Consider the following 23422-nt stretch of genomic DNA (forward strand, 5'->3'; position numbering starts at 1 on the left):
ACAAAGCAAACATGTTTAATTAACTTGTTTAATCAAAAATGACTTGCACATGATTCTGGGGTTATTAGGCTAAAGTGTGTGTGTGTGAATTTGACTACTACTGTTAGCCTACAGACAGGATATGCAACATAGATGTTATGAAAAGTAGCTCAATTAACTAAAAGCTTATTGTACAGTTCATGTCATAACTTATTGGCTAAATCATGGTTAAACAAATCCTGAGTTGAGGTGAATACTGCCCATTTATAAAACCTTTCTGCCACTTAGGCAGCACGTTTCCCATCAAGCTTAACCTTGGGATTCATAATCAACAAGAACCGGGAAAAAGAACAATAGAAAGCGCGCAACTGAAACATTCCAAGCTGCATTGCGATTGGCAGACGTCCCCACGTGTTTCTCTCCGCCCGTTTTCCTAAATAAACCCTTCCCCTTTTCTATTTGCTATGTAAAAGGGGGGTGGGGACGAAGGGGGTGCAGGAAAAAATACCCACCGACTAGAAAATGTGAGAGCAATTAACTTTTAATGGCAGAAATAAGGGGGGGGAAATGGCATGAAATGAGAACCAGCCTGTTCTCAGATGCTGTCACTTTCTTTTCAAAGAGCTTGTATCAATTGCCGAGATTAGTGTTCCTCTGAAGAAGTTTCCCGACTAACACCACTTTCGGAGTTTTTTCCTCCCCCCCATCATGGGACTAATACGGTTCTTCTAGTGTTCTTTCCAATACTACAAATACAATTTGCACCCACAAGCGAACACATCCAACATTTACACTCGTGTGCATAAGCGAATACAGCTCTTTCTATGAATGCGTGGGCGGCCCTGATAAGGGCCTTTTTAGATCAATAAATACGGGATTCACGCACTTATCCACCAAAACCGTACAGAGTACGACCTTGGCGTTTCAAAGCATAAACAACATCCATCGCAGTTACGGTCTTTCTCTTCGCGTGCTCGGTGTAGGTCACAGCATCCCGAATAACATTCTCCAAAAAGACCTTCAGCACACCGCGAGTCTCTTCGTAAATCAAGCCTGAAATACGCTTTACACCTCCACGGCGAGCCAGGCGGCGAATAGCAGGCTTGGTGATGCCTTGGATGTTATCGCGAAGCACTTTCCGGTGCCTCTTGGCGCCTCCTTTCCCAAGACCTTTTCCGCCTTTCCCACGACCAGACATGACAAAAACAATCAGTACCACTCCCTGAAAGAGCCGCTGAACAATATGATAGTCGGGCGCAAGAGCAACATTTATATAGCACTTTACCCGACCTGAGTGAGAACTTGAAGAGGGGCGTATATCACTTTCGCCCCCTCCTCCTAAGAATTCCAAGAGGCGGGCTTTTCCATCAATAAATCAACCAGGAACTGGAATATGACCAATCAGATTCTTCATTTATAAAGAAATGTGTTACAAAGACGCAAGTTTTCTTTTTATGCTTACAAAGCACTATATACAAGCTGGTGTACAACTCTTTTTTTTTGAAGTTGTACCGCCTTTTGTAATTTACAAAAAAGTTTTAGAGATTAAATGCACCTCAGGAAATTGAGAGTTGTGATTTGTGAATTATAACAAAGCCGTTTACCAAGGAAGATTTTACAAGCATGCTGGCAGAAATATTTATTTAGTGTACTGTATTTCTTTTCCTTTTCAGTACTCGATTTCAACATTTTATTTCGGTGTGATGGCGAAAAGTGCCTCGAACATCCTTAGTTGTTTTTTTAAAAAAATATTTTATTAAATAGTTCTTCGGTAATGTTTACTGTGCATTTTTTTCTTCCTTAAACTTAAGGACGCCTCAAATAGTTTAATGCTTGGATAACATCTCATGATCATTCCCGAAAATTGGGTTACACCATATCAGCAACACCGACCACTTTCACATCCCATTGTAACGAAATATCGGGAAAAGCAGCATTGCAGTTATATCATTTTGCGCAGTGCCTACGTTAGCTCTGATTGGTTAGAAATGAAGTCACCACCGAATCCTTATGTAGCCCGGGTTATTTTTTTAAAACGAACCATAGCTTTCTCAACCAATCGGCAATTTTCAGGAATTGCAAAGGTTGCAATAGTTCTGCATATCTGCATTCATTCAATAGACATTCTTTCTCCCCCGTCCTCCATTATCGTTATATATTTTAAAAAATATTGTGCATAATTAGGGAGGAATATCCGGGCGGAAAGAACGAAGGGTAGCGCTCTCGCTGATTTTACGGGAGAATATGGCGCTACCGAAAATTCATCAAGCATTTTATCTCGCATTCCCTGTCCAACATACAGCGCGGTTCTGAGTTCCTACCTACTTAGGGAAGTCAGTTGCTATTCTTGAGCGGAAGATAAAAGAATCATAGCAAAGATTATCCCACCCACACATCCATGCTTCAGTATCCAAAAACGCTGCCCGGAAGAAATGAGACTATGGGAGACCCCTACGACCTTCCCAAGAGTCCTTGTGGAAGGGTTTCAAGCAGGCACTTCAGACGTCCTAAAATGTTCCCATTAAAAAGGGGGTTGACGCGAGTGCTTGGACTCAAATGAAGCCAGCTCTTTTCAAAGGAAAAAGTGGGTGGCTCTTAAAAGAGCCTTTTGGGATCGGAAGTGTCAGAGGAGCCGCTTTACTTCTTCTTGGCCGCCGCCTTCTTGGGCTTGGCCACCTTCGCCTTGGGAGTCTTGGGCTTGGCGGCCTTTGCCTTCGCCCTGACCGCCTTGGCTTTGGCGGGACTTTTGGCCGGCTTCTTGGGCTTGGCGGGCTTGGCCTTCTTGGGGCTCTTGGCCGGCTTCTTGGCTCCCGCGGCCGACTTCTTGACCGCCTTCTTGGGGCTCTTCTTGGGGGCGGGCTTCTTGGGCTTCTTGGCGGCGGGCTTCTTGCTCTTGAGGGCCGGCTTCTTCTTGACCACCTGGTCCTTGGCTTCCTGGTGCTGCTGCTGCTTCTTGTTGAGCTTGAAGGAGCCCGAGGCGCCCGTGCCCTTGGTCTGCACCAGCGTGCCTTTGCCCACCAGGCTCTTCAGGCCCAGCTTGATGCGGCTGTTGTTCTTCTCCACGTCGTAGCCGGCCGCCGCCAGAGCCTTCTTGAGCGCCGCCAGGGACACGCCGTTGCGCTCCTTGGAGGCGGTCACCGCCTTGGTCAGCAACTCGGTGACGCTGGGCCCGGAGGCCTTGCGCGGCTTGGCGGCGGCCGCGGGCTTCTTGGCTTTCTTGGCCGGCGCCTTGGTGGCCGGCGCAGCGGCCGCGGGGGCTTCGGGCGCCGTCTCGGACATGCTCTCCTCCTTCGGACCTGTCGGCTTCCTTTCGGGGCGGCGGCACCTATCTGGCACAGGGTCCTTCGGAGCCGGAAAGTAAAGTCTGAAGGAAAGCAAAGGAGCTGCCTGCTATTTATAGGGGCGGAGCTGCGCCCTGATTGGTGCGTTCGCGGGCGCTGCTCTTCGCCCGCCAGACGCGGCGGCGGCCGCTGCCACTTTGTGTTTCTTGCGGGGCCCAAAAGCGCCCCCAAATTGGCGGCTGGGTCGCGGGGCCGGCCGGTCCCGGTGGAAACGGGGCAGGGGGCCGGGCCTTTCGGCCGGTGGCGGCGGGCGGCAGGAGGGAAGCGGCGGGCGGGAGCAATCCGGGCAGAAGCGGAGCGCCGTTCGGCCTCGCGCCTCTTCCATTGGGAAATGTTGGGCCCTTTGGTGTCAATTCAAAGCTTGCCTTTGGGCAGCGAGGCCGGGGAAGAGGGCCAGGCCGCTCCGGGGGGACCTAGGGGCGGCGTGGCGAGGGAAGGCGCTGCCCCTGGACGGGCGTTTGGCCGCAAAAGCCGCTCGGATGAACCCAAGTAACACATCCATTCGTCCCCTCTGGCGTCGGAGGAACGGCGCTTTGCCGGTCAAACTCTTTCAAGTCAGGACTTTTACTGGGGTTATTTCACGAAAAACGCCTTGTGGCTAGCCTCCTTTGACAGCGTGGATCCCCCTTCATGTCCGGCTCCCCAGGCCGGCCGCAGAAGTTTCGTTGCCCGTCAGACGCCATCAGCATTGCGAGGGTGGCATTTCTAACAAAGAGTGGCTCGTGGCAGCTCCCAAAGGTGGAAGGTTTCTCCTTTCCTACAGGTCTCAGTCTCCCTGTTGTGGTTTAATTAAAAAACCCTAAATTTAAAACCAAAATTTGGTGGAATAAATAATGACAGGAAGAATATATTGTGGATGGACTTGAATCAATATAAATGTATATTGATTCCTATAAAATGCCAATGGCATTAAATGGTTAAAATTAGTACAGTGCTTAATAAGCACCCCATCTATGTATCTTATTCATTTACTTTTCAGAAATGTAGTATAGTAGCTGCATATGATATCTAATCACTAAAAGTTGAATGATATCAATATTAGGATAGTAAGGGATCATTTAAGCGATGAATTGAACCTGCTGCTCAGACAAGGAATCCAGAAATCATTATTCCTCATTCTACCTTTTGAAATTATGTAGAACAACTTCTGGAAATTCTACCTGTGTGTCTCTAGTTGCTTGGAAATGTTATATCCTATCCTTCACTATTATTGTCATTTTTAAATGGTATATAAACTCTATTGGTGTCCCATTCTGGATGCTATAAGCAAAGTGCGATTCTGAAATCTAAAATAATTCTGAAGAATGAATGAGTGTTATGAAATATTTCTAAATAATTGAACCAAAGGCATTCAATCTACAACTTTTCTTCTTTCCTTTATTTGTGAAGCTATTAATTGATATTAGATCACACCATCAGTTGGAAGTTAAAACCCACCCCTCTCCTAGGAAAATGAAATATTTAAGGATATACTAAAAAGGCAGAATATTTCCCCTAAAAGAGAAGTAGAAACTCAGAGGCAGAAACTCAGTCCCCCTCCCCCACAACCTTTGTTAATGGGCCATTGAGTCCTGGGCCAGTCTATTCTACATAACAAAGATCTACCTCCTTCAAGCAGAGCCATAATAAGAACTGCCCAAAGCCCTTTCATTACATCATCACCCAGCAATGGTCAACCAAGCATGGGATTCGGGACAGCCTACAGAGTTGCCCCTGCATGGCCCCATGGGAGTCTGACAACCAATCAGAATACAAGCTCCAATTCAAATCCCAACAAAGGGCATAAAACTCAGCATCCCTGCTCTTTTTCACCCAAGAGCTCGAAGGTATGTCATCCTGTCCATCAATAAACCTTCTTTCCAAGCAACTTCCATGAATCCAGTGTCTTTTTCCCCACTTGGAACCCAGAAGGATATTTCTTCCAACACATTCATAACAGAGTTGAGAAAGTCCAGAAATATTTCACAAGAAGAGTTCTCCACTCCTCTACTCATTGCAGAATACCTTATGCTACCAGACTTGAAATTCTAGACCTAGAAAACCTAGAACTACGCCGCCTCAGGTCCGATCTAATATAGTATATAAAATCATACATTGCAATGTCCTACCAGTCAATGAATACTTCAGCTTCAACCATAACAACACTAGAGCAAACAATAGATACAAACTCAAGGTTAATCGCACCAAACTTGATTGCAGGAAATACGACTTCAGCAACAGAGTGATCAATGTCTGGAATACTCTACCTGACTGGTTTCTTCCCCAAACCCCAAAACTTTCACCTTAGACTGTCTACTATTGACCTCACCCCTTTCCTAAGAGGTCTGTAGGGGGCGTGCATAAGCGCACCAATGTGCCTACCGTCCCTGTCCCATTGATTCTTTTTATTTTTCTTATATGTATCCATTTCATGTATTCATAACTATGTTTACACTTGTACCTATTACCTTGTAAGCCATTGACAAATCAAATAAATAAATAAAATAAATAAATAAACATCCTAATATAAATCCATTGAAATATCACAGGATTCCAGTTGAGTGAATGCAAATGTTTACAGATCCCTCACATCCTGGACATAAACTGTTTTAACTCCTACCCTCAAAAACGCTATAGAGCACTGCACACCAGAACAACTAAACACAACAGTTTTTCCCGAACATCATCACTGCTAAACAAATAATTCCCTCAACACTGTCCAACTATTACTATTAATCCTCCCATCGTTCCTTTTACCCATCTGTTCCCACTTATGGCCATGACTGTAACCTTGTTGCTTGTATTCTAATGATTTTTATTGACTGTTTCCTAGTATGATTTGGTTGCTTATTGTACCCTATGATTATTAAGTGTTGTACCTTATGATTCTTGAAGAATGTATCTTTTTTCTTATGTACACTGAGAGCATATGCAGCAAGACAAATTCCTTGTGTATCCAATCACATTTGGCCAATAAAGAATTCTATTCTATTCTTTTTTGCCATTAAAAAGGGGGCACCAAATCATATTTCTGACTGCCTGTACTTTATAAAAGATGTGATTTAAGCCCATGTCACTATAAGAAACATGGAGAAAGTGAATCCACATAGAGAGAATTGATGTATACCCTTTTCACTGCTGATATAAATGATCATTGCATTGACCTGCACAAGTTGTAACAGTAATTGAACCCAGTTCAGATGAGACTATTTATTTCACTTTGATTTCTCTTTGGGATTCTTTGCATGATTTTGTCCTTGGTTTCCCAGCCCCCTTTGCCTTTTATTGTTTCCTGGTGCTTTGCCTATGTATGTGACTTCACATGTTCACCAACTTCACTCTTCATTAAAATGACTAGTCACCGACGATGTTACCTAGTTTGCATAATGAAACATCTGCAAGGAAATAACCAAGCTCAGAGTGCACCAAGAACTCTCATTTCAACCCCAAGCTACAAATATTATTCTGAATTGGTTGTGCCGTACAGTTAGTCCTCAATTTACAACCATAATTGTGCCTAAAATTTTAGTTATTGGGTTTGCCCCATTTTGCAATCTTTCTTGCTGCGATTAAGTGAATCACTACAGTGAAATTAGTAACACAATTGTTTAGTGAATCTGGCTTCCGCATTGAATTTGCTTGTTCACAAAAAGTGATCACATCATCCCAGGACATTGCAACCATCATAAATACACATTAATTGCCAACCATCGCAAATTGTGAAAAATGATCATGTCACTTTTTTCAATGCCATAACTGCAAGTGGTCACTAAACAAATGGTTATAAGTTGAGGACTACCATATTATTTTGCCAAGTTGCAGGACATTCATGCTAATACTTTAAAACAATTGGTGGGAGCTTGTCTCCATTGTGGGTTGTTTCAAAGCCAACAGTGGATCAATTGGATGTTCTAAACTAGAGGTGTTGATAGCCATTCCTTTCTTTTCAAAACCTTTTCTAAAGATATAAGTTTAAATCATCTGCATTATTATCTGAGAGATAACAATAACAGATACCACTTACATATCATGTTCATGTGGAGAAGTGATGGATAGCTAGAAGCAGGTCAGTTTCAGTAATGGAACTCATTTTGGGGACCAAGGACCCTCCTGCCTCAGTTATTGCCTTCTTTTTAGTTGAAATGTTTCTGAATCAAAGGATCTTATCTTTACTCTAGATGTCGTTAGGATGCAGCCTTTGAATCAACAAAGTATGTTAGTGCTTTGGTGGGATAAGTAAGCTATATTGTAAACAGCTAGTGTGTAGAACCCTACTACCCAGAGGTGGTATTCAGCAGGTTCTGATCAGTTCTGGAGAACCGGTAACAGAAATTTTGAGTAGTTTGGAGAACCAGCAAATACCACATCTATTCTCGGCCTCCTGAGTCCTGGCTGATCGGCTGGGTCTTCTTTTGTTGCCCTGCACAGGAGAATGGAGCTGGAAAGCAGGTTAGTGGGGTGGGGAGGGAATGGGAATTTTGCAGTATCCTTCCCCCGCCAGGCCCACCAAGCCATGCCCCACACACAGAACTGATAGTAAAAAAATTGAAACCCACCACTGCTACTACCCCTCTGAAACTAATTTTGAGAGAAACAAGGACACCATTGCCTTATTTTTCCTGCTGTCACCTTTTCCTTGAAGAGAAAAAGTTCCTCGAAATAGGCAAATTTATTATTTTTTCCCCTTGTGCAATGGTGATAGTTAGCTTTAAAAATGCAGAATACTTTAAACAAATGGAAAACTCAGTCACTGATGGCAATTGATGATATACTGGTAAATGAGTATTTTAACTTAATTCCTTATTATTCCAAGCCATAACTATTCCCTGGAGATATTATAGTACAGTAATAGCAATAGCACTTAAGACTTATATACCGCTTTATGGTAGGGAGTCAGCATATTGCTCCCAACAATCTGGCTCCTCATTTTACTGACCTCGGAAGGATGGAAGTATACTTAGACATCAGTCATGCGTTTGAACTGTTGTGGGATATATTGTGGTCTTTTCACATTGTTATACAGATCTTTTCATGAGGGGCTTTCTTTGGGGGGGGGGGGAGGGAATCGGCATTCCTTGTCCTCTGCTGCCATCTTGTGGCAAATTTCCCATATAAACCTTACGGTTCAATTAACAAGGTTTGAATTTGCCGCGCTGCAATGCTGACGTTGTGGCGCCTAATTAATCTACATCTGTTTTTCCCTTTTCTTTTGTCCCCCAATGAATGTGGTAAAGATGTCGAAAGCTTCATTTCACCCGTCTCCCGTAATAACTAGTCTTTCCGGAAAGAGAAAACATGTGATATATATATAAAAGTATATTGAAAATATACTTTTAAAAAATGATAAAAGCCTTAATAAGCCTGTTAATAAGACTTAAGAAATAAAAAAAACTAAGGCAGTTTAATTTGCTCAGTTAATTATTTGCCAACATTGTCGATCGGAATAAGTTTACAGTAATTACATTAGGGGTTTCCCAGCCGCCCCCCAAATGAAAACAGCTCTTTAAAATGACTGCGTGGGTGGCCCTAAAAAGGGCCTTTGGATTGCTTTTGTCAGCAGTGGAAATGTAGCCTTTTAACCACCAAAACCGTACAAGGTGCGACCTTGGCGTTTCAAAGCATAAACGACGTCCATAGCAGTCACCGTCTTCCTCTTGGCATGCTCAGTGTAGGTAACCGCATCCCGGATAACGTTCTCCAAAAAGACCTTTAAGACTCCTCGGGTCTCTTCATAGATGAGCCCGGAAATCCGCTTCACTCCCCCACGACGAGCCAAGCGGCGAATGGCAGGCTTCGTGATGCCCTGGATGTTGTCGCGAAGGACTTTACGGTGCCTCTTAGCACCACCCTTCCCTAAGCCTTTCCCTCCTTTTCCACGACCAGACATGTTAGCAAGTAAACCACCAAGCCGATAACAACTGAAGGGCTGTGCCGGGAACTTAATATAGTCTGGAGGCGGACCAGAGTGGAAACTCTGAACGAGAACAGTCTACTCCCACTCCGCCTCGCCTTCGGTTGCCAGCCTGTAAAAACACCTGGTCGTCTTCACCAATTGATCGGAAGGATGTCAAAGCTATCCAATCAGATCTCATTGGAAAGTGTCCAATTAGAGCTCAGAGAAATATATTCCAGTACAATCTGGTTACTACTTTCCATGACTCCAAAGGCTGATTCCTACGGTAAATACAAGAGGATAGAAGATGGGATACAATTTTATCCAAATGACATGTAGGCATTTAAACAAAATAGATAAATCGACATTTTAAGGTGTCACAATATTACTCAGGATTTTTCTTAATGTAGATTAAGAAATCTACATTAAGGCAGTCTTGTATGTAACATGTTTGTGCCTCACGTCCTGGCTTCATTAGAACTCAGATGAAACTTATTTGAAACATTTAATTCTTTTGCTATCTTTGTCTCGGGTATCAGAACTCATTAATGCAAAAGTTGACAAGGTTTACTGGATACCAGTGTCACTTCTGCTACCAGTAGGTGGAATCCTCCCTAGAAAAACATTTGAGGCAGATGCTACACTGGTATTGCTTTGCTTTCTCCAATGCACTGTTGATTTGTGAAACATGTAAGGCTCTTCAGTTTATTTCTGCCCTGAAAGCTTCCTTGCAAACAAGGCACAGTAATATCTACTGTGTTGTAGTCCCATTTTAGGCATGAAAGCCAGCTGGGTGACTTTGGGCCAGTCATTCACTCTCAACATACCTCACAGGGCTGTTGTTATGGGGATAATAAGGAAGGAATATTGTGCATGCAGGATCCAATCTGGGTCCAGAGATTTAGTATAAAATGGAATAAAATAGAATAGCCCAAAGCACACATTCTGGTAGAGAGAAGTCCCCTGAGGATGGCCTCCTGCACAAGTCTGAAAGCTCAGAAGACTAAACCTTTGGTCCCAATGACTGACCCAGATTGGATCCTGCAACATGATCCTGGGACACGTATGTTTGATTTCATCTGTGAGTATTATGTATGTTCACCATCTTAAGTTACTTATGACATATTCATCATAGAATAAAGGGGCATGCATAATTGTGCCTCCTGTCCCTGTCCTATTGTCCCCATTTATTTGTACCTATCTCCTGTATTCTTACTCATGTTTATACTTATATCTATTATTCTGTAAGCGATTGACAAATCAAATAAATGAATAACCAATGCTGTGCCAAGTTGTAAGAGAAATGTGATCATATCACAAATCAGGCAAAAGCTCTGATTTATGTGTTTTGTGTGGCAATGGCCTTGGAGGAAAAACAATATTCATAACCAGGTAGGACCAGAAACTTGGAAAGTTTAATGCAGAAGAAAGCAAAAAAAAAAAAATTGTTCAAGGGACACCAATGAAATTGAGATTAGCTGTATCTGGTGGTTGAGATGAATCTTCTTCAGGACCCAGAAATTAAAAACTTCCAGAACCCTCCTTATTTTAGAAGATTTTAAATGGCATGGCAGCACCTCGTGAATTACATAGAATTATTGTCCTGAAGGGAAGCTAAAAGGAAATTCAGTTTCAGATGCTGTTTGAAAATTGGCAAAGCAGTTAATTAGTTAGTTTACTTTATTGTCATTGCACTTCGTACAACGAAATCAAACACCATCTTCAGTGCATATCATGACCATGAAAATAAACATAAACACACATCCTTCACACTCCACACATTGAACTGACACCACACCAACACTGCATTATACAGTAGAATTCAAAAGAGCTACTGCCCTGGGATAGAAACTGGTTTTCAGCCTATTTGTCCTTGTTTTTATTATTCTGTACGTCTGCAGATGGTAATAGTTCAAAAAAAGTGTTTCCAGGATGAGATGGATCTTTGAGGATGTTTTGAACTTTCTTAAGGCAGCAGGAGCTATAAAGCTCTTCCAAAGAGGGGAGAGGGCAACCAATGATCTTCTGGGCAATGACATTATACCTCTGAAGTGCTTTCCTATCTGCCACTGTGTAATTGGCATACCATACAGAGGTGTTACAGAATTGGATGTCCTTGATTTTTCTCTGTAAAATGCTAAGAGCTTCTGAGAAACAAGGTTTGAAACTACACCCCTTGAAGCTGACCTCTTCACTTATTAAAAACTATCTCATCCAATCTGGTGTCCTGTTTCCCCCCGCCCCATTTCTGCCATTCCCAATGTTGCCCTTGTGTTTCCTGCAGGACTTTAAACAGAGAAGATAACTCCAAATGGAATTATCAGGCTGATCTGAGGATATAGATGAGTGCCTGCTAAAGGATTCAAATTCAGGACCTGAGATTTCCAAAGACAGGCAAAAATGTCAGAGTGGGATTCTTACTGGAAACTTCCTATTACCATCAACATTTGATCAGATGGTCAATATAAGACAAATCCTGGGTGGCAATTTCAATAATTGGGCAGTTTAATGCATTTCCCACTTCCTTCAGGTGCATATCAACAGGAGGTGCTTAATGGAAGAAATGAGGAGTCCAAAATGCAGCAGGTATGTGCAAAATCCAAGTCCATGTTACATATGAATAGATGGTTGGAAAAGGGAGGGTGCAGGCTGGCCATTTCGTGCACCTGCTGTCTGAGGTGTTATGTCTCTACACGAATACAGCCAGAATCATCAAACCAAACCTGAATTTGATTTCCTCAATTTATAACCAGCAACCATTCAAAGTTCCAATGGACCTACCTGGACAAGTATTTAAAACCCAGATTCAAAATTCTGATCGTTCTCCCCATCACCATATAATCAAACAGCAATCACATGACTGCATTTTATACATTCAGCAACTGGGTTGCATTTACAGCCATTTACAGATTTACAGATTAACAGAGTTGGAAGCGACCTTGTGGATCATCTAGTCCAACCCCCTGCCCAAGCAGGTGACCCTACACCATTTCTGACAGATGGCAGTCCAAGTCCCAAGTGATGGCGCTCCCACAACTTCCGAGGGCAAGCTGTTCCATTGGTTGATTGTTCTCACTGTCAGAAAGTTTCTCCTTATTTCCAGGTTAAATCTCTCCTTGTTCAGTTTCCATCCATTATTCCTTGTCTGGCCTACAGGCGCTTTAGAAAAAAAGCTTGACCCCCTCCTCTCTGTGGCAACCCCTCAAATATTGGAAGACTGCTATCAGGTCTCCCCTGGTCCTTCTCTTCACTAGACTAGCCAAGCCCAGTTCCTGCAACCGTTCTTCATATGTTTTAGTTTTCAGTCCCTTAATCGTCCTGGTTGCTCTTCTCTGCACTTTTTCTAGTTTTTGCATTTGCAGCATCCTGCCATCATATGACAATGTTTTATGGTGGTTTTGCTGAAAACCCACATAGATTTCCAGTTTTTGGCAAAAAACCCACCCACAGGCAAGCTATTGGTACGCTTATTGACTTTGGTGTTCACTCAATAACCATGGATTTGCTTAACAACTCTGGTGAGTCACTTAACTACCACAAAAAAGATCACAAGCAAATCTTTGGCATTTTGATACATTAAGGACTAAAGTTATGAATATATGTAACAAAGAAGAAAATAATCTTATGACAAACCATGGAATGTTTGCGAAGAACATTTTCCTTTTAGATTTTTTCAAATACAAGACAGCAAACATAGTTAGTTCTTATTTTCCTAAGAAAAACAACCCAGTGCGGTGAATTGGGCTGAGAGAGAGCGATTGGCTCAAAGTCACTCAGTTGGTTTTTCATGCCTAAGGCGGAACCAGAACTTGTCGCCTCCTGGTTTCTAGGACACCTTAACACCACCGGGACAAACTGGCTCTTGGTGCCTTGCTGAAATCAAGATAGGAGATTACCTAAAATAGCCTGCACAGCTTATCTCTCAGAATAGAAGACAAGGCGAGAGGCGATAAATATGCTGCAAATACCAGGCTAGACTGAGCTGTAGACCCACCTTAGCCATGAAGCTACCTGGATGACCTTGGACCAGTCACTCTTTCTCAGTCCTAGGAGGTAGGCAAGGACAAACCACTTCTGAAATGTTGCCAATAAAACTGTAGAAACTTGTCTAGGCAGTCATCAGGAGTCAAAATGTTGTCTTGAAGGCACACACAGAGAAATGGAATTGTGATTTAGTTTTGAGAGAGTCAGAAGTATTACAGAATTACTTTTGAGTACTGATTTGGTTTTACTGAGTTGCAGTTTACTGATTAAGCCACAAATAGTTCAGCTTCGCACATACTAAGTCCAAAATCATGATTTACAAACTATAGTAATTGAGTTCACACAGCAAATGGTGGAAACCAAAGGGCGCAACAACTTAGCATGCTAGAAGAACCTCTTTGTAACTAGAGCACCATGATGGATAGGAAATTGTAAAAACACTGGAGATTCTTTCTTCTGCCTTTCAGTAGCTTGTATTTTCTAATGTGTATATGCTGTAAACTTCCTGAGAGATTATGCTTGTAACCAAGGTGAAGTTTGGTCCAGCCGTGAGATAAGGCACACACCATTTGTGGCTGCCATAGTTACTGTTGCTATGGGGGGAAGCTTCAAACCACATCAATACATCAGAACACACCAAGCCAAGATTAGCTTAATCATGATTTATTGGTGGGAAAACCATTAGGTCACAAACAAGTTGATCATGTTTCAGCTTTGTGGATTGTATGAACCTACTTATATTTTGTTGCATGTACAGAGTTGTATTGCCTGAAGCAACTAAAATGATTGAAAAATCACTCTTATTTTCTCCTTTAAAACCTATATGAAGTGTTCCTAACTTTCCTACAATCCTAACATGTAGGGTTCATGCAGGAAGTCATAAAATCAAGATGGGGGCCACAACTGCACTATCAAAGCCATGCATCCATGTCATGTAAAAAAGGAACATGGATGTAATTGTGCTGTCAGTCACTATCTTGGATTTCTCTCCCATTGTGTCTTCAATAGCCTTTTAACAGCTTTTGTATTATTTATTTTTGTTCCAGACAGAAAATAGAGGAATGGAACAGCACATTTGTTGTGCATAGATAGCGCTGCATTCAATTTTTGATATTGTTGATGTCAAACCAGAGATGGCAAGTTCTCCTCCTTACTGTACCAGCCAGACAGCAACTTTTACCAATCATAAACACTGCTGCAGATCTGAAAGCAGCTATTCTCCAGTGAAAATGTTCCAAAGAGACATTTATTCCAAAATTGTTGATGTAATTGTTATGAATTAAATGCTTCAGCTATTGCCAATTGTGGATGTTTGGCAAATCTTTCCCAACCTGGAAAATATGATATGTTGGAGTTAAAATTCTCAGCAATGCACTTTCAGGCCAGGAATTCTGATACTGGTATCCTCAATTTATGAGCACAATTGAGACCAGTATTTATGCTGCTAACCAAGGTGGCTCTTAAGTGAGTTGCACCCAATTTTATGATGTTTTTTTCAGTTGTTAAATGAGTCACAGCAGTGGTTACTTATGCCACCATTAAGTGAATTCAGCTTCCCCTATTGACTTCGCTTGTTGGAAACCAGTTGTTCCCATTGTTACACGTTGATCACCAAAGTACTGCAACTGTTGTAAGTACATGCCAGTTGCCAAGCGCCTGAATTTTGATCATGTGTCCAGGGTGAATGCTATGTTGATTCTAAGCGCGAGAGCCAGTTGTAAGCTGTTTTTCAGAGCCATTATAACTTTGAACCGTTGCCAATTTGGTTTTAATTGATAAACATTCAATTATGCTTGTCCATTGCTGTACATTGCACAGACAAGTACAGGTACGCCTTGACTTATGACCACAATTTCAAGCTCAAAATTTCTGTTGCTAAGCGAGATGTTTGTGAAGTGAGTTTTCCCCTATTATACAACCTTGCCTGCCATAGTTGTTAAGTGAATCGTTGCAGTTATTAAGTCAGTAACATGGCAAAATGAACCTGGCCTCCCCACGGACTCTGCTACTCAGAAGGCCGCAAAAGGGGAATCGTATGGTCCTGGGACACTGCAAGTCATAAATATGAACCAGTTGTCAAGCATCCTATTTTTTAACCACACGACCATGGGGATGCCGCAACAGTTGTAAGTGTGAATAACAGTCATGAGTCCCTTTTTTCAATGCCGTTTTATTTTGGATGGTCACTAAATGAATGGTTGTAGATTGAGGACTACCTCTAATGTATTTTGTGAATCTTTGGCCCATCCCACTCCCTTTTATATGCCTAATATAATGTGCATGTGTAATGAATGAGACAAAAGTATTGGTCCTCTAAACCAGGGGTTGCAAACCTGTGGACTTCAGCTCCCAGAATTCCTGAGCCAGCCGAAAAGGCAGTAGTTGACACATCCATCCATCCAAATATGCTATGCTGGCTGGAGAATTCTGGGAGTTGAAGTCCACAAGTCTTAAAGTTGACAAGTTTGGGGACCTCTGATCCAAAGGGAACTCTTATATTACTTCTCGTCACAACATATCCAGTAGTTTCGTATTACCACGAACGTTTTATACAGTGGTGGGATGCTGCTGGCCTAACAACTGGTTCGCCTGCACAGCTTTCAAAGCTACTTACCTTCAATGTTACTTCAGGGAAGTAACCCAGCTGAGGTGCGGCAATCCACTCTGCCACGTGATTCAGCTGAGCAGATATACAGTGCAGGGGCAGGACAGGGACACATGATCGAGAGAGAGAACCTGTTTCGGAGCCAGCTGATCATTGGAGTTAGGGGTTCGTTCGAACCGGCAGAATCTCACCCTTGCTCTTGTAAGGGGGAACAGTCCAGACCAGTGTTTCTCAACCTTGATAACATTAAGACATGTGCACTCCAACTCCCAGAATTCCCCAGCCGGCATTAAATTCACATTTCTTAACGTTCTCAAGGTTGACACTGGTCCAGACCTTGAGAGAGTGAGTAATCCCTGCAATTCTGTCAAATTGGATTGTTAAGTGCCTCCACTTCACTGCTGATTCCTGGCAATTGCCTGGACTACTAGTCCCAACCATACCCTTGGCAAGATTTTTGGAAGTGGTTTGCCCTTGCCTTCTTCTCACTCGGGCTATGAGTGTGTGGTTGGCCCAAGGTTGCCCTGCAGTCTTTGTGCCTGATGTGGGACTACAATTCAGTCTCCTGGTTTCTAGCTTGATGTCTTTACCACTACACCAAACCAGTGTTCCTGTTTTGATTGGCAATGTTTCTGAAATATGATTAGCATGCTATGGTCTTAGCTTTATGTTGTTACCCTGTTCATTGGGACTGGGAGAGCCAGTCTGGTCTAGCAGTTAAGGCACCAGACTACATGTTTGAGTCCTGCCTTAGTCACAAAGCCTGCTGGATAATCCTGGGCCACTCACCCTCTCTGTTCAAGGGTGTATTCTAGCCCATGGCTAGACTTTAGGTTAATCCCACAAATGAGGGATCTCCAACCTTGGCAACTTTAAGACTTGTGGACTTCAACTCCCAGAATTCCTCAGCCAGCAAAACTGCTAAGGTTGGAGACTCCTGCCAGATTATTCAGACACAAGGGGAGCTCACTGCTGTGTATAAACATGCTTTCACTTGAACCTTATGCCCGAAATGACAAACATCAGAGGGGGGAAGATAGTTACATAAAAATTGAAAATGCTAATCCATATGTATATGATACAGGTTTAATATAATGGTAAATTAGCAGAAACACAATACTGGCCAGCCATATTGGAAAATATTTCAACCAGCTAACCTAGGTGATGGCTTATTTCATTGCCCAGGTACTACTGATGGATATATATTTTCTCTCTCTCTTGTGGTTAATTATCTTGAGACCAAGATTGAAGTAGATAAGCTTTCAAGCAGAGGACAGATAAAGTAGGTCCCTTGGCTAGATGAACTGGACAGGTTTTGTTTCCAAAACATAAGCAAATACCCACATATGCACTTATTTTTTTCCAATAAAACATAATACAGAAATGCCCAGATGCAAGGCTTACATTCCACAGAAGATAAGGAACTGGAATTTGGTCAGGAACATAAGTTTATTAGATGTTCAAGGACCTACCAAGGACTTTAAAAAAATGAGGGGGGGAAAAACCAGAAGACTTTGCTGTCGGTCAGCAAACAATTCCATATTAGGAAGGGTAAGGGCTACTCCATCAGAATCCAGAATTTGTAGGGAACGGAGAAATGAGCCTGCTCAGCCAGGAGATCTTATGGATGGCAGCAGACAGGCAAGAGTATGAAGCAAAGCCAACCCAGTGTTAGGTTTTCATATAAAGTACAAGAACATACAGCTATTCGCTATATTCTAATTTCTTAGTTTAGAGCAGGGTCTCCAACCTTGGTAACTTTAAGACGTGTGGACTTCAACTCCCAGAATTCCCAACCAGCCATGCTGGCTAGTGAATTCTCAGAGTGGAAGTCCACACTTCTTAAAGTTGCCAAGGCTAAATATCCCTGATTTAAATAATATGCCTTGCTTTTTAGTTTGTTCTCCATTGTTCTCCATTATTAACACATAAATGTGAGCTTTACTTTGTCCTAGGACATCTCAATCTTTGTGAGATGATACTACGCAGCTAACAAAATTAGCAGTTTGAAATATCATTTTGAAATTATACAGAATCTTAGGCCAACTCAAAATTTCACCCTTCTTACAGCCAACCATGAAGGAGAAATATACCAGCTCCTCAATATTACCATTTAAATGATAAATACTCTTAAATTATCTTGTTAAACATTGCCTTCTATTAAATACTAAGTTTCTCTGCCTTGAAACTTCACACCAAAGCAAAGGCATCTATTTGGCCTTTACACAGTTTTCAGAAAGGAATAGCAGAGGTGTCCCAAGTGAGCATTCTCCTGGCTGATAAGTTAAAAAAGGAGAAAACATGTCATATCTCAAAATTAAAAATGGGAAACAGAATTCACCTTCCTCAAGCTGTCCAGCTGCCCCATAAAACTGTTGTTGTGAAGAAAATTTGGACGGTGTGTGCTAGAAATGCTGGTGGAAGCTGTAGGAAGAAGATGGGAGATAAATAAAATAAACATAAAAGGCTGATATTTGGAGGAGAAGAGACAGACTGTTAAATTTTGTGATTTTTTTTTTAATCAATGGTGTGAATTATTTTTCAATACCTAATATCCCTTTTCTAATATCCCTTTGGTACCATATATACTGTGAAGCAAAAGTCCTCAAATCTTGTAGTTGTGGGCTTCTCTAAATCAAGTTGAACCTTTTTGGTTATTCTCAATAAATTACAATGTGTACAATTATGACATAAACATGTTACCCCTATTTAACCTTGGAGATAGATTATTATGAGGGACATAAGATTTCTCTACTTTGAGGAACAGGAAGTACATCTAACTGTAGTCCCATCAAGAACAGAATGGGAAAAGGAAATAAAACTACACAGACTAAAGAATGACAGCATGTTAGATTTGTGCACATTTATCTTTTTTGGCCAATTGTGCTGCCTTTTAGTACAAGATCCCAGTACTAAAGTGATTGGGAAATACTGAAGGGTGAAGAAATACTCTGCCTCTTTAAATATCCAGCAAAGTTCCCTCATTCTCTGGAGAGAGAATATGGCTCTGCCCCAAAGCTCTTTCTCCAGGATTATTGGCCAAAGTCATTTCAGCACTGTTAAGCTCACGCACACACAAGTACCTTCAGACGTTAGACACTTAACCAAAGTTTTTTTCCTCTCATAACTTCTTTGCATGGCTCTGAATATTCCTGTTCTGAAATAAAAAACTTTTCCGGAACCGATCAGGGCAGATATTCCTTTCTACCCGACACACCTTATAATTTGCCAAGCATGTGCAATGTACTCTATTTAACAGTAGTGGAACATTGGTAAATAATAATAATAATAATAATAATAATTTTTATCCTTTCAAGTCCTTTCCCTAAAGTACTGAACCAGGAAGGAGGGGAGGGCAGGCAGAGTTCGAGAACGTCAGGCAGAAGTCTACCTCCAAAACGGGAACTTCTGTGGATGCCACTGTGGGATGGAGGATGCTTCGAGGAGTTCAGGATAGCCCTCCTAGTCAATCCCTCGGTGCAGCTTGAGATGGCGGGAGAGGTTGCTCAGGGTGATAAAACCCTTGTGGCACACAGTGCACTTGAAAGGACGCTCGCCACTGTGCAACAGACGGTGCCTTTTCAGGTAACATTCATGCCGGAAGAACTTGCCGCATTCAGTGCACTGGTAGGGCTTCTCACCGGTGTGCACCAAGACGTGACGGTCCAGATCTCGGGGACTTCGGAAGAATTTCTCACATTCGCTGCACTTGTAGAGTTTCTTGCCGGGCTGAGTTGGAAATGTCCGGAGTTCTAACTGGGGCAACAGGTGGCGTTCTAGCTCGCTGCCTGGACCCGGCACGGGTGCTGTGGACACAGCGTGGCTCAGCTGGTGCTCCTCCAGAGCCTGCAAGTTCACAAAGGGCTGGCCACATATGCCACAGGTGAAAGAGGGCTCGCCTCCGTGGGCAGTCAGATGAGCTGCAAGGGTGCTGCTGTTGGCAAAAAATGTTCCACACTCACACTGGTACAACGTGTCTGGGGGGCGAGTATCAGGAGGGTGGCAGGATGGACAGCCTCTGCTATGCTGCTGGACCTCCTGCTGCTGCTGCTGCTGCTCACCGCCTTTTGGCTGTTCCTTCACGCCCTTCAGTTCTAGCATCCTCCCGTCCCTCTTCTGAGCTTTCTTGGAGCAAAGCTGGCACGGCGGGGGCCTGTCCTTGGCATGAGTGAGTTTATGGCGTTCCAAGAGGGATGCAGCATTGAAATCTCGCTCGCAATCTGGACATTTAAAGGGTTTGATGTCGGTATGAGCCAGCCAATGACGGCGAAGTTCAGAGGCTAGCTGGAAGTGCCGCCCGCAGGCCCCACAACCAAAAGGGGCAGCCCGGCCTCGGCCAGCAGCACAAAGGTGCCCCAAGGGACTCTGCTCTTTGCCGCAGGCCAAGCAGCGCGGGGTCGGTGCTTGAGGGGCTGCGGTGGCAGGAGATGCCCGGTGCTGGCGCTTGAGGTGGCGGCCCAAACTGCTGCGGGAGGAGAAACGGAGCTCGCAGATGTGGCAGCAGTATGGCTTCTCTCCAGTGTGGACCACCTGATGGTGAAGAAGCCCCGTGGAGTCCCGGAAGCCTTTGGGGCACATGGTGCAGCGGTAGGGGCGCTCCCCAGTGTGGCTCCGGATGTGGTTCACCAAGTTGAAAGAATGCTTGAAGCTCTTGACACAGTGAGGGCACTGGAAAGGCTTCAGTTCGGTGTGTCGGGCAAAATGGCGCCGCAGGTCCGAACGGTAGCGGAAGCTCTTGTCACATTCAGAGCAATGAAAGGGGGCTCGGGGGCCTGCTCCATTGACCGTCAAGAGTGAGGGGTCGTCCTCAGCATCCGAGTAGAGAACAGCACATTCTTCCTCAGTTCCAGGGGCCGCCTGAACACCTCCTGGAGCCTCCTGGGAATGCTGGCCCTCTGGCCATGCTTCAACATGGCTCTCCATCTACCCAATGTTCTTCTAGAGAGCAGTAAGAAAAGAGTCAGAGCTGAAGGGGTTCACAAGCGGTTGAGTTCAAATCCCCAATAAGGATAGTCCCCTTCTCCCAATGTACAGGTAACCCTCGACTTATGACCGCAATTGGAAACAGAATTTCAGTTATAAGTCGTTCTGGTCACATCCATGGAACCGAACCTTATTTTTTTTACTGTTTTTGCAGTGGTTATTAAGTAAATCCAGTCTCCCAAATGCAATATTATTATTTTTTTTGCCAGAAATTGTTGCAAATCAGTTGCATGACTTCAGGAGATTGCAGCCAACGTGAACCAGCTGCCAAGCATTGGAAACGTTGCCATTGCCATGTGACCATGGTGGGGGGATTTTAGGATAGCCAGTGGTGCTTTACAAGCTGTAAAGCATCCTTTCTAAAGTTGTTATAACATCAAACAATTGTTAAAACGATTGGTCTTAAGCTGAGGACTACCTACCTATAAACCCATCATCTGGACCAATAAATGGCTCTTAAAAAGTATCTGCATAAAAAAAAAATTGGGGTAGCTCATTTAAAACCCTAGGAAAATATTGTAGGAAGCTCTACACATGCAATTGTTGGATGTTGCAATGGTTTAATTAAGGTAAGGTAGAAGTTAATGCTTTTACTTCCAAACAATGGAAACAAGTCAACGATTTTTGAAACTCACTTCTTGTTAATGCCATCAGATTTCCTGAACTAGCAGATATTAAATATAGATGTAGGAAATCTCCAGTTTGTTTGTTCCTGGCTATGATAGATGAGTCGATGCAGGAAAATCTTGGTATAAAAGGGCACTGCAGAAAACTAACATTTTCTACAGAAGCAGTACCACAGAGAGATGCAATGTAGGAGAAAAATTATCAGGTTTCAATTCCTCATTTTCTTGAATGGAATTGAAGGGTTCTAGGTTTTTTGAGCACCCACAAAATCATGCAGACTTGATTTTGTGCTTACAAGGTTTAAGCATGAAGCAAATCCCTGCCCTGAAAGTTTCCAGAGGTTCTCAACCAAATTTTTCAACCAAATTTTTCTCATCTTGTACCAGGAGATTCTAACAGCCGTTTTTCCCCAAAAGTTGAAGCCTGAAGTCCTATTTCCTATTCATGATGTTCACCTTTACACCAACCACAATCTTCTAACAGATGCACAAGAAGAAAGAGAATAATTTATGAAGTACGATCTTTGCTTCTCTTCCAGAGTTATTATGTACATTGAAGGAGGAGGGAAAATAACTGAAAGGGGAGAAAAAATTTAAACAACGCCTAAATAAACATACACATGAAATACATATTTTTTCCTAAACATAATGCTCTTTCTTGAGCAGTCTATTGAGATGGCAATTTGCTTCTTTTCCATGCTGAGGTAATAGAAAAATATTTAAGAACAAAATCAGACCATTTATGCTTTTATTTTTTGAGAATTGAAAGCCCCCTATGTTATCTGCACTTCACCTTTACTGCTTATGCCAGGGGCTCTCAACCTTGGTGGCTTGAAGATATGTGAACTTCAATTCCCAGAAATCCCCAGCCAGCAAGGCTGGCTGTGGATGTTTAGGATTTGAAGGCCATACATCTTCCAGCTGCCAAGGTTGAGAAACACTGGCGAATGTTTTTGCTATCATTAACCCAGGGGGGAAACCCCAAAGTCAGTTTAAAGCAACGATGGCCTAGAAACCAGAAGAAGCATGAAAAACTGGCTAGGTGACTTCCGGCCATTCCCTCCCTCTCTCAGCCCAACCCACCTCACAAGGTTGTTGTTATGGGGAAAACAGGAGAAGACTGTTTAGTTACGTTCCCCACCTTGAGTTATATATTGGCAAAATAAAAATCTTAAAACCCCCACATAAACCAACTTCCGGGATCGTGACTACCCACACCTCTTATCCGAAGAAATTCACCCCTTTTCTCTTCTTGACTTCAAACGAAAAGACCCTCGCAGTCCTTCGTCTACGCTGAAAATGACCAAAAGTGTTTTTGCACCCCTTCGTGTCCCCAATAAAGCCCACCCAAATCTCCTGGGCTGCCGTTCGCCCAACCTCCAGCTAGCTAACCATGGCCAGCTCTGGTTTTCCCAGCCGGTTGAAGTCCAACTTTTGTCTGGACTCCCGACAGATTTGGGGACGGGGGAGGAACCGACGGGTCCTTCCTAACCTACAGTTTCTAGACCACGGCCCCCCTTGCTGCTTGCTCCCTACAACAGCGCTTTGGGGGTAGAAAGTAGCTTGCAGGGATCGCAGCCTCTGCCTCTTTGCACAGGCACTTTGGGGGAACCCGGGATCCGAACTCGGGGCGTTACGACTCTGCCAAACTCTGTAACTCCCCTCCCCCACCCGACAACTCAGGCGCCCCCCTTCCCCTTGTTGCTCGCCCCTACCCGGTGGGCTAACTAGAGGCGCGGGGGGGGGTGTCTCTCCGCTCAGTTCCCCCCCACTCCCTTCCTCCTCCCAACGTCTACAGTACTCACAACTTCTTATCGGCGCCGACATTTTAGTGAAGGGCAGATCCTTCGACGGACGGCGACAGGAAGGCGAGCGTCTGCCCTCACCCCCCCCCCCCCCCCCCCTAGAGAAACTGATCAGGAGGGTCGCCGCGAGGAAGCGTTGACCTCTGGCGACAATCGCTCCCGCCACCCTCCAATCCAACCCCGATGGAAGTTAGCAGGACGCTCCTCCCCCGCTCCTCCCCCATCTT

General features: G+C 43.5%; 4 protein-coding genes across 5 annotated transcripts; all 4 read right to left on the bottom strand.

Moving 5' to 3' along the window:
- Window positions 1–679: 679 nt before the first annotated feature.
- On the bottom strand, window positions 680–1495 carry LOC113429318 (histone H4). The gene has a single exon (XM_026691837.2). It carries the CDS (start codon window positions 1175–1177, stop codon window positions 866–868), a length of 312 nt encoding a protein of 103 aa, XP_026547622.1. The 5' UTR covers window positions 1178–1495; the 3' UTR covers window positions 680–865.
- Window positions 1496–1635: 140 nt separating this feature from the next.
- On the bottom strand, window positions 1636–3339 carry LOC113421722 (histone H1.5-like). The gene has a single exon (XM_026682275.2). The coding sequence runs from the start codon at window positions 3256–3258 to the stop codon at window positions 2617–2619; it is 642 nt and encodes a 213-aa protein (XP_026538060.2). The 5' UTR covers window positions 3259–3339; the 3' UTR covers window positions 1636–2616.
- A 5444-nt stretch (window positions 3340–8783) lies between these two features.
- Window positions 8784–9325, bottom strand: LOC113421726 (histone H4). The gene has a single exon (XM_026682286.2). The coding sequence runs from the start codon at window positions 9184–9186 to the stop codon at window positions 8875–8877; it is 312 nt and encodes a 103-aa protein (XP_026538071.1). The 5' UTR covers window positions 9187–9325; the 3' UTR covers window positions 8784–8874.
- Window positions 9326–18277: 8952 nt separating this feature from the next.
- On the bottom strand, window positions 18278–23406 carry FIZ1 (FLT3 interacting zinc finger 1). 2 transcript variants are annotated; one of them, XM_026682252.2, is made up of 2 exons: window positions 23196–23406; window positions 18278–20719 (listed from the first exon to the last, which is right to left on the bottom strand). In XM_026682252.2, exon 2 carries the CDS (start codon window positions 20702–20704, stop codon window positions 19244–19246), a length of 1461 nt encoding a protein of 486 aa, XP_026538037.1. In that variant the 5' UTR covers window positions 20705–20719; window positions 23196–23406; the 3' UTR covers window positions 18278–19243. The 2 variants fall into 2 exon arrangements, with proteins under 2 accessions (XP_026538037.1, XP_087803992.1); XM_087947866.1 differs by lacking the exon at window positions 23196–23406 and adding an exon at window positions 21187–21307.
- Between the last annotated feature and the right edge of the window lie 16 nt (window positions 23407–23422).

Source organism: Notechis scutatus, chromosome Z, assembly GCF_049901735.1.
Source record: "Notechis scutatus isolate UNSWTSFEM ecotype Mainland chromosome Z, rNotScu1.2, whole genome shotgun sequence".
Lineage (NCBI taxonomy): Eukaryota > Metazoa > Chordata > Lepidosauria > Squamata > Elapidae > Notechis > Notechis scutatus.

Bases quoted from the DNA above. Each gene is read 5' to 3' on its own strand.
- FIZ1 (XM_026682252.2), bottom strand. From the start codon at position 20,704: ATGGAGAGCCATGTTGAAGCATGGCCAGAGGGCCAGCATTCCCAGGAG.
- LOC113429318 (XM_026691837.2), bottom strand. From the start codon at position 1,177: ATGTCTGGTCGTGGGAAAGGCGGAAAAGGTCTTGGGAAAGGAGGCGCC.
- LOC113421726 (XM_026682286.2), bottom strand. From the start codon at position 9,186: ATGTCTGGTCGTGGAAAAGGAGGGAAAGGCTTAGGGAAGGGTGGTGCT.
- LOC113421722 (XM_026682275.2), bottom strand. From the start codon at position 3,258: ATGTCCGAGACGGCGCCCGAAGCCCCCGCGGCCGCTGCGCCGGCCACC.